We start from the raw sequence: 10,429 nt of genomic DNA, 5'->3' as shown, positions 1-10,429 counted from the left end.
TAAGCATGTTGCGTTATACTAATATACGATTTTCCCGAACTTTACGAGACTGTTCTCTCATACTTTATAAATATCGTCTAGTAAGCCAGTGTCTTATGTCCACTCTCTTGATTGCTTGAAAGCACTGTTTGATTTCCATGATGTATAGGAAAGAATGACGTCAATATTCTGGGGGAAAATGCAGACTGGAAAACTAAAATTATCACAGCTTCTGCCAATGTGAGCTTCACAAAAAGATACCAATTGGCTGTTAAACATGCAAAATGGCAGCCCATGGTTTCACAGATGTTGGCAATATATGACTTAAGTTATTTTATGGCATGAATTGCCAAGTTCATTCAATCAAAAATTTGGTGTCGAGATGCCTACTAATTGTATAAAAGAAAGTTCTATATATTTAGCTTCAGTTTAACAAAACTTTGATTTAACGAATAGCGGCAATGCGTCATTGGTTTAAAACTCGCCAATAACTGAGTACATCCGAAACCGAGTTGGCAACCTCCAGCGACATCTGTCAGACAGTAGGAAATTGACTACTTAGCAAATACAGACCGGCGACTGCATTGGCAGCATTGTGTCAAAACAGCTGATTAGTATAAATAGCTTTAGATTAGTTTAAATTTTCATAAATTGCTTCGCTATTATTTTCTGTATTTTCTCTATCATTCTTGGCTGTATTCACAGAACATTAATTAGCTTTAGGCTATTCGGCTCCACAAAACCGCAAATATGTCCACGAACTCCAGCCGTATGTCCGAAAATTCCAGCAATATGTCGCTCGAAGATTGGGTATGTAGTTTTGCCTACACTGCTACATTTATTGATTTATTTATATTTATACCTACAATACCGTTCACTGCAGACCGATCACATCAACACTCGACTGGATGTTATATACAAAGACCTCTGCGACTTCGAACAAAGCATCAATGCACAAAACGAGACCGGCGATACGGAAGAGGTAAAACTAATGGAATTACTAGAGGCTGTTAATGATATTCGACGCACTGCACGCAGTATACGACCCAAAACGAACATTTTAGTTGATAAACAGGCGCAACTGCGTGAACAAATGGAAATGTTGCAACGTTCAGTGGAGATATTGCACTTGGAGAATCGTACGCGTGCAGTGGAAATTGAGCCTTTAGCGGATGAAGCTATGGAATGAGGCATGGCTATTTGGTTTTTTGTCATCCCGTTTATTTATATGTATATTAAACATGCACAACAACATACGCTTAAACATTTCCACTCATATAAACGGCGCAAGCACGTGGAGAACGAATGCATTTAACGGCTTTTTATAGTTTAAATGGAAAATTAAATTTTAATTAATATTTTATAAACATTCATAAGTATTATTGTAGGGTATGATATATTTTAAACGAGTAAGTGGTCAAAAAGCATTGCACTGCGTTACTCTATAAGTTAAGAGAATTCACATTTCACGGCATAAGAAATAGATTTAGTCATGCCGCCAACACAAGTTTTGTAACTACTACTTGGAAACAGCTAATTTACTGAAGCAGCAGCCCTTGGTCGGGAAGAAACCGAGTCATTCCGGTAACGTAGAACCGGCTGCCATGGGAATGGTCTATAAAAAGTTCATATTGGTCACTTCCACAAGAGTCGGTTCTACATTAACGAAACGGCCCCGGTTTATGCGCGGCTAAGTACGGTCACTGCGGCGGACGCCATAGCTGAATGGATTGGTGCCTGATTACCATTTGGGATTCGGAGGGAACGTAGGTTCGAATCTCCGTGAAACACTAAAATTAAGAAAACGTTTTTCTAATAGCGGTCGCCCCTCGGCAGGCAATGGCAAGCCTCCGAGTGTATTTCTGTCGTGAAAAAGCTCTTCATAAAAAATATCTGTCGTTCGGAGTCGGCTTAAAATTGTAGGTATCTCGGATTGGTGTGAAACAACATTAAGGCGCACGCTACAAATAGGAGGAGCTCGGCCAAACACCCAAAAAGGGTGTAAGCGCGAATTGTATATATAAACATGACAGAAGGGTTAGCAGCTGGAATATACACTGTTCTGCACTAGGAATAATCACGTCTTTCAAGCAGTTGACTCACTGTTGTAATTTTAGGAACAAATTTTAACTGAAGAGAGTTTAACTAATACTAGAAGGCAATTCGTATAGTAGGCGGATAGATTTTTGCATCGACTGTAAGGGGGTCATTTAGAATTTTCTTTCATATACTCAGTCCTGCCTGTCACTCCAGCAGCATTTCCACAACAACGATCATAGTGAAACAAATACTAGAATTAGACTATTGCTGGTTGTAAGCTTCCCTCTAAATAGGCGGTGGAAGTTGAGCACACCACGCAATGCATATTATTAAACCCCTTCATCAGCATTTGCCTGACGATTTATAACGCGTTTAAACTAATTGACTGCTACGTATACTGATTTGTAGCAGACCGTTCACACCACAGCTCGCCGCTTTCAAGAACAGCATCGAGGCAGCGTACGTTGAAGTAGCCTATAGAAAGCTGGTATTATTGTTGTAATAATATATGTATGTAAATATTCAATGAAAATGCTGCTGAAGTGATAGTTCTTGACCGGAAGGATATAAATACAGTTCATTCCAAAAACGTTGAATCGACTGTCATCGGAACGAGATAAACGTTGCTCAGCCCATTAAGCTATATAAAACTCATAGATCCGGTTGGTGTGTTTCTTTTTTCAGCTGCATGAAAAGCTCAAAGTAAAGAGACAACTTTTGTTGCTAATTCCCAAACCTGCTCGGCCGCTCTTTTCTATAGTAAATAGTTGTAATTTTTTAACAGCACGAAATGCTCACCAAATATCTGGCGTATGCGGCGTAATCATTTCTTGGTTATACGAGCATAAAATTTTGCCGCTGATACAATCAATTCTTTGGCTCACCAAAAATCGTTTTTCGCAAATATTTAATTACTTTTTTCCTTTTAAAGATACCAGCTTAGTTAATTTCCAAAACTTTATTTGTGCTTGTCGCAACAACACTGTTTTACTGTCATTCAATTGCTGACGGTTATGATTCGCACAATTTGGCCGCACTGAGAGCTACATTTTTCACATTTTCCCTTCGTCTGCATGAATAAACAAATATGTTTACAAGTACATACATACGTACATATATTTCATTAAATATTTTGTAAAAGTATATAATAAAAATCGTCAATTCAATAACAAATATTTGAGAAATTTGCTAATTTTAACTATTAAAGCAAAAGCAACCAATGGAGAGAAAATAGAAAAAGTTCCGACTATAAACTAAAAAAATAACAGCTTCTTAAATAGTTCTAAAACTAGTTATTTCTTTCAAATTTTGCAGTTTAACTTCGAAACATTTTTTTCATATCACATATGGGAACATTTTTTAAGGAAAACATTTCAAAAATTACTTTTCGTGCATAGTGGTTTATGCTCGCAATAGGGGGGTGTAACAAATACTATAGGGTGTAATTTGGCCATCGTTTTTGTTGGTATCTTTAGTTAAAAATATAACTAATACGTTTCACTACAAAACTTATTGCCTACACTTACAATAAATACGTTTGGTAATGGGCGAGAGTTGTAGTGATACAAAAAATTAACAACAAATGAACAAATTCCACTACTCCGCGCTTTTGTTTCTATCGCGTTTGTTGCCTATTGTTTTTTGTTTTCTTACTTCAAAGATGTATGTCATACATCTTCGGACTCCGGCGCATAGTTGTCACTAACTACGCCACCACCGTTGTCAACGTCGATCTCACTAGCATCGCCACTACGTACACCAACAATTTGCAGCCAAGCCAAGAGCAATTGTAATGCCGGCCATAGCAGTACCAAATTTCAGATGTCTGTATTGAGACTAATGCGTGTCAAAAACTCGCCTTGCGAATCGGCAACAGCGCCTATAATTTCTAGCAACAGCTCCCGTGAGAGCGAGCCAATTTTCGGCAAGCGTGCCACTTTAGTAAAATCCTTGACGATCAAACGCAGCGCATAATCTTTGATATCGTAGATTTTCGTAATATCTGATGCTTCAAGTGTCTGCAGCACATTCTCATAGGTGATGTTATGCTCGAGTGAGTACTTGCAGAATGCAGCTAAGCGATTATTGGCCAAACCATAAAAGCAAGGCGCTTGAAAGAGATATAACGCATCTTGTGGGGGCATTTTCGTTTCACCATAGTAAATGTAGCGCAGTAGGGATTGGAATGCCTCCTGTGATGGCGAAATTTCGCCAATTTGAATCTGAAAGCAGTGGCAGGCAATTGTGAGCATTCGTTCATTGGTGGTTTACTTGATAAACTTACATTCACTGTATTATCGGGTGGCATAAATGATCGAAACATGCCCTGGAAATAAGTGCAACGCGCCGATAAAATGGACTTATGCGCTGGTATAACTTGGCCGTCAAGCATGAGATTTATATCGCAGAAATCCTTGCCAGTCGATTCCAGAAAGAGTGCCATGTCACTCTCCAAAGTGGTGCCTGTGAAATACAAAAGAATTAGCACGAGAATTTGCTTAAGAATTTACATGTAACGCACCATCATTTTTCTCAAAATTGCTTTCCATAACGATTTTGCCAGGGTTGAGGCGCCTGCGCACAATTTCAACTATTAACGATTTATCCAAATCGCCAAATTCGCTGGACATTACGACATCGGTGTAGTTTTCATCCTTTGTTATGAACTGCATGCAATGGTCCTTAATGATTTGGATTCTGAGGTTTTACGGTTGAAAGAGTTAATAATCAAACAGAAGCAGATAAACGGGGCAAGAATCTTGTAACGCATAAAACGTAGCAGTTATTGTTGTTATAAGGGGGCGTCCATAAATTACGTGAGGTGTTTTTTTCAATTTTCTGACCCTCCCTCCCCCCCTGGTGAGATGTCGTGAGATTTTATTCAACCCCCTCCCCCATCCCCCAATCTCTCGTGAGATTTTTCAAAATGTGGGTTTCTTATGTAAACGCGTTGGATTGTTATTGTAAAAAGAAAAAAAAGTTGCTTCGTGCTTTTATTTACGACTAGTTAAGACTAGTAATCAATATTGCTGAGAGTTATAAGTGTAATAAAAACTTAACAATACTCGTAGAAGACTTAAATCGTAACTACTGCGATTAAAAAAAGAATATCTACTCTAATTCAGTCCATGGAGAATCATGCGCGGTTTAAAGAGAGACTATTGGGACCAACATGTCCATATGATTTTCAGTAAAATCATCTACTCCTTCAACTTCGTTCTAATCTAGCCACTCTAAGCCGTTGACGCTTGCGCACAGTAACTCATTAGCTCGTCTTGTGACAATCCGTGAGGGTCGCACTTTGCGGTACATAGGCGCTTGCTTAACTGGTGCAATGTGAGCTGCTCGCCTGTGCTCTGCAGCTCTTGTGATAGACGCGAAGTAAATACCGCATGTACTGCAGCATATTTTCTCTAAATCATCACGTATACTTGGGCAATAGAGATCATAAGGCGTGCTGATAAAGGCATTCAGCGGTTGAATCGGTAGGCGTTTTAGAAATGGAGCAAATGATTTTCCGTCATGTTCTTTAAAGTCCGGAATTGTCAAACGTCAACCTGAGTTATAGGGCGTTCGGCTCATAGTGGCGCGAAAACAACCGACGGGCTACACTGTACCGCAAATTCAGATTAAATTGAGCTATTTGGTATAAAACAAATATGGTGGTTTGACAGTAGTAATGTATAACGTCGAAGTATGAATGAAATTATTTTCTTTCGAACGAATTAGTGAATGATCTTAATCATACTACGATTACGCTTGAGATTAAATCTTGCGCATGTACAATTTTTTTGTTTCATCAGAAAAAAAATTGCGTGATATTTGCCGAGACCCCCCCTCTCTCCAACGTAAGATTAGATGAGATTTGACTCGACCCCCTCCCCCCCTTAAACATCTCACGTAATTTATGGACGCCCCCTAAAGGCATAAGAGCAATTCCAGTAACGTACATAACTAAAACCCCCGAAAGTCGGTTCTACGTTACCGGAACGACTCGGATTTTCTATATATCCGGCCAAGGACTGTCACTTCAGTAGCACTACACGAATGGGAAATATTTTTGTTGATACAGCAACAACAACAAAAACGACTGCTTCCACCTAAGGAGCACAACAGAATGGTGAGCATGCAGTTTCTTTTAGGGTGCTAGCGAAGGCATCACACCTGCAGACTTTTTCTAGAGCCTGAGTCACGTCCCAGACACACCAGGAGGCATCTCTTCAAGTACACTAACAAAAAACACAATAACAACTACTGCGCCGGACAGTAAACAAACAAACACTAAACGACATTTATCGGGAGACCCTTACCACCCTCCTAAACTACCGATCCCTGAATGCCATTATCGGTGGCCAACCACCATCTATTGCAGACGAAGAGCTTCAGCTGCCTCGCGAGACCCGCGTAACTTTGGCGAAATAACAATCCTGATATTGTAGTAGTTTAAACTCCTACTTATCCAGGAGGAGGAGCTGAGAGGTTCGGGCTTTAAGCGCGACCTCATTTTCGGACACTCAAGTATCCTTAGAAACTTTGGGTCCATCCCCCCGACAACTCATCAGTGTGTACCCTCGCTTAGTCCAAGCGGAGGAGTGGACCGGGTGCAACACTTGGGAACAGGACTTGGTTAACCTATTCACGGATGGCTCCAAGTTAGACGGTAGAAAGTAGAGAAGTATTCTGCAAAGAGCTACGCCATCAGACTCAAATTCAGGTTACCGGATCACTGCAGTGTATTCCAAGCAGAGGTAGCCGCAATCAAAGAAGCAGCTGATTGTCTACTTACTTGTGTAAAAACTATTAAGGTAAATATTTATTCCGACAGCCAAGCGACAATTATGGTCATGGGCTCTATTATGGTGCACTTGAAACTTGGCAGGGTCCAGCCTGGTTTCACTTTCGACTGCATCCGAGTTCTTCGACGTAAGGCTAATCTGGGTACCTGGTCATAGTGACATTGCGGGAAACTGCGAAGCGTACGAGCTTCGGAGACAAGGGACCTGTGAGGTATGTTCCCCGCGAAAGGAGAGGATCAGGATCCCCCTGACAACCTGCGCTCTACTCTTGGAATGATGGGCTTTGCGTCAACTCAGCGAGAATGATAGAGAAACAGATTGCGCCTTCCGAATTCACCATGTGAAGAAGAAAAATAGACGAAAGCAATGGAAACAACCAAACGCAAGAAATTGTACGCACACACATGTACTTTCTAGCCACGGAGAAGGGAGCAGACGTCAGAGTGAAGTTACTATTTTCAAATGGCGCCACCTTCAGTACTCAATTCGCCTTAATAGAATGATAGTTTCAATTTGTCTGATTTGTCATTCATTCCATTCTTCTATTCTCTTCCCCTTGGAATTTCTAATTTAAAAAATGTTGTTGCTACTCGAGTGTCACCACCTTGTACCAATTCGCCTTGGCATTTCCCAATGAATTTTATGCACAACAAAAACTTTATAAGCATTCCTCCTCTACACTCACTTGTTCTTATCCGCATTGTACAGTGCCTCCAACACATTCTGTTTGTTGATCTTGAAATCCAAATATTGTATGCAACCCTGAGCCAAACGTGGCATCAGAAACCTGCCCGCCAGCTGGTATATATCGGTTATCAATATTATTATATTTTTGCTATACGATTCTTTTAGGTCAATCCGATCCGTATATATATAGTTCAATATAATTTCGAACGCTTCTGGCGAAGCCTGCGCCAAACGCACCTCCAGCATGGGCGCACGATCGCCACCGGCTGTAACCAACGCGCAATGTATATCCATTGTTGGGCCAAAGACCTTCTCCATTTGCTGTTGACGCGCATCGCGTGCTGCTAAAATTTTTATGCGCAAATGTTTCGAACGCGCCGCCACAAAGGCGATATGCGCTAATATTTTGATCTCCTCGGGTCCAACAATGAATTGTATATCGCAAAATTGTTTATCGTGAAAGAATTTGCCAAAATCGTCGCGCAGCGTACATTTGGGATAACTGGAGAATTGGAAGCGATAGGTATCACCGCGCCGCACGCTATTGTCGACTGTGCCGCCAAATATGTACATAGCGTCACCTATGACAGCGCTAGCATGAAATACACGTCCCGAGGGCACATCCGAATTCGCCTCGGGTGTGATCACCGACCACACTTGTGAGTCCAAATCGAAACAATGCAAGTCATTGGGCAATGTTGAGTCTGCAGAACCGCCGAAGACATATAAGAAGCGATCATGATGCACCATGGTGTGGCCATAACGACGAGACGGAGGCGCAGCGGCAGCGCCACGCAATACAGATTCATTGGAGATGCGACGCCAGCTGCAATAAATTGCTTTTAATATGTTGAGGAACTATTTATTACACTACTACGCACGTTTTGCTTTTAAAGTGGAATTCGAAGAGGGAATTAGTGATCTGCAACCCACTTTGGCCGGAAAAGACATACATGCAATGGCGCGCAACAGCGACGGGAAAATTGCAGCAAGTTGGTGGGCGTTCACCTTTCTGTTCTATCTCCTCCCACTGGTGGTTTTCGCCCTATTAAAAAAAAGTTAAAAACCAAGTTTACAAAATATTAATTAATATGATCAAAACCCAGACTGGCACTTCAACCATTTCACTTAATATACACTTACTGTTAAATTAAGCGTCCACATGTCGTTTAGCCGCGCATTTCCATCATAGCCAGCATAAATCCACATCTTATTATCGTAGACGGCTGCACCATGCGCGGAGCGTGGCACTGGCATTCTAAAAATCAGCAGAATTAACTTCAAATATGTATAACTGAATGTTCTTGCTGCTTACCGTCCCGAGAACTTCCATTCCACCCACATAGCACTCTGGAATTTGTATTCGAACAAATCATTTTTATTCGTCAGGTTGGAATTCGAATGTATATCGCCCGTATAGCCGCCAAAGATGAACATTGAACTGCCGTACACCACTGCCGAATGATGGTAGCGCGGCGCGGGTGGCGTGCCAGTAGCACAAGCACGACCCCACGACTTATCTTTTACGCCAAAGCGAATCAAATCGTTGAGCATCGTTTTGCCGTTGTCGCCACCAAAAACAAACATGGCATCCTTATATGCCACCACAGTGTGTTTGCTACGCCTGCAATCAAACAAATATAGGAAATATTAATAAGAAAACACGCTGACAAGCATATGCGATCGGTGCACCACAAACTTACTTAGCACCCACGAACTCAGCACATTCCAACATTTTCGTCCACTGATGCGTTGCAGTGTACGTGCTAAAGTCAACATTCAAGGCATTCAAGCTATAACTGCCCGGCGATATGGACTTGCAGCTGCCCACATCGTAAGTACACACGGCGCCGCTACTACGGCAACTGCTACCGCTACTACCGCGCATTGAGCTGGAGTTGGAGTGTGACATTTTACTGCGCGATGAAGAACTCTTACGACTGGAACGACTGCCAGTGATGCTGTGTGACCTATCCACAGGTGCTTGGCAGGCACTGCAATAACCGCTGGAGGAGTAGAGACTACAAGTGAAACCGCTGCCAGCGCCGGCTCCAACACTGCCGCCGCAAGCCGATTGACTACAATTACCACCCGTACCAATCGCACTGCCACATGCAGTGCTCAAACTACTCGAAACAGAGCTGGATGCTAGGCTACTGCTACCCCCACCACCACCACCACCCGCACCAGCTCCAACTCCTCCACCGCTGCCACCGCCGCCTGTGTCTTCTGTCGAATCTGTGGACTCTGAGCCGAGCAAAGCTTTCAGCATTAACGAGTTACAGGTATAAAATCTCCTTCGTTGGCTTATTTTGGTGGCCTTTTTTCAACTTGTACAGAGTGAAAGAGTTCAGAAGAAAACTAAAACAAATCTGCAAATATTTTGATTATATTAGTTAACGCCCACACACTTTTTCACACTGGGCATGCAAAACACACACGCACAACTGGAGCAGGCCAACCGCAATCCAATATTCACAAGTCCAACACGTCGCACTGCTCCATTCAAAGTTTGAGCTAATTCCGATTGCGACTCACTTATCACTATTGATGTATTTTGCAATAATTTCATAGATTTTCACAATAAATATTTATTTTCACAGCAATTCTCCCAACTGCTTTGTCTGTATACCAGAATATAAGTCCACAATAACCCTCACATACTTGTCACCAACCAGAAATTGGCATAATATTTATGAATGAATTGACAATTTGGCCCGTGCCAAAAAACAGCTGAGCGACAGAGCTACCAACTTTTGGAGGCAGGGTAAATGTATTAGCGTAATATAAGATCCAGCGGAGAAAGATATAGGGATTTATTTAAAATCGTAAAGCAATTAAAAATCAGTACAAAACATGAGTTTAGTAGTACGAGTTTACTTATTCTAGTGGTGTAGTTATTGCAGGCATAAAACACTGTGAAGAAA

The 10,429-nt window shown here is 41.6% G+C and overlaps 2 protein-coding genes across 2 annotated transcripts; one reads left to right on the top strand and one right to left on the bottom strand.

Moving 5' to 3' along the window:
* Positions 1-588: 588 nt before the first annotated feature.
* On the top strand, positions 589-1,346 carry LOC128858934 (uncharacterized). Its single transcript, XM_054095526.1, has 2 exons — positions 589-789; positions 863-1,346. Exons 1-2 carry the CDS (start codon positions 730-732, stop codon positions 1,166-1,168), a joined length of 366 nt encoding a protein of 121 aa, XP_053951501.1. The 5' UTR covers positions 589-729; the 3' UTR covers positions 1,169-1,346.
* Positions 1,347-2,962: 1,616 nt separating this feature from the next.
* LOC128858933 (leucine-zipper-like transcriptional regulator 1 homolog) lies at positions 2,963-10,200 on the bottom strand. The gene is made up of 8 exons (XM_054095525.1): positions 9,206-10,200; positions 8,818-9,126; positions 8,646-8,760; positions 8,384-8,547; positions 7,501-8,328; positions 4,541-4,716; positions 4,304-4,482; positions 2,963-4,241 (listed from the first exon to the last, which is right to left on the bottom strand). The coding sequence occupies exons 1-8, from the start codon at positions 9,772-9,774 to the stop codon at positions 3,837-3,839; spliced, it is 2,745 nt and encodes a 914-aa protein (XP_053951500.1). The 5' UTR covers positions 9,775-10,200; the 3' UTR covers positions 2,963-3,836.
* Between the last annotated feature and the right edge of the window lie 229 nt (positions 10,201-10,429).

This window comes from Anastrepha ludens, chromosome 3 (genome assembly GCF_028408465.1).
Source record: "Anastrepha ludens isolate Willacy chromosome 3, idAnaLude1.1, whole genome shotgun sequence".
NCBI classification, from domain to species: domain Eukaryota; kingdom Metazoa; phylum Arthropoda; class Insecta; order Diptera; family Tephritidae; genus Anastrepha; species Anastrepha ludens.
Note: the sequence above shows the minus strand (reverse complement) of the source record. Positions and strands in the feature narration are given on the sequence as shown.

Coding starts and splice junctions, on each gene's coding strand:
- LOC128858934 (XM_054095526.1), top strand. CDS start 730: ATGTCCACGAACTCCAGCCGTATGTCCGAAAATTCCAGCAATATGTCG. Junction 790..862: donor ATATGTCGCTCGAAGATTGG/GTATGTAGTTTT, acceptor CGTTCACTGCAG/ACCGATCACATCAACACTCG.
- LOC128858933 (XM_054095525.1), bottom strand. CDS start 9,774: ATGCTGAAAGCTTTGCTCGGCTCAGAGTCCACAGATTCGACAGAAGAC. Junction 8,329..8,383: donor TTCCACTTTAAAAGCAAAAC/GTGCGTAGTAGT, acceptor AATTTATTGCAG/CTGGCGTCGCATCTCCAATG. Junction 4,483..4,540: donor CAATTTTGAGAAAAATGATG/GTGCGTTACATG, acceptor TGTATTTCACAG/GCACCACTTTGGAGAGTGAC.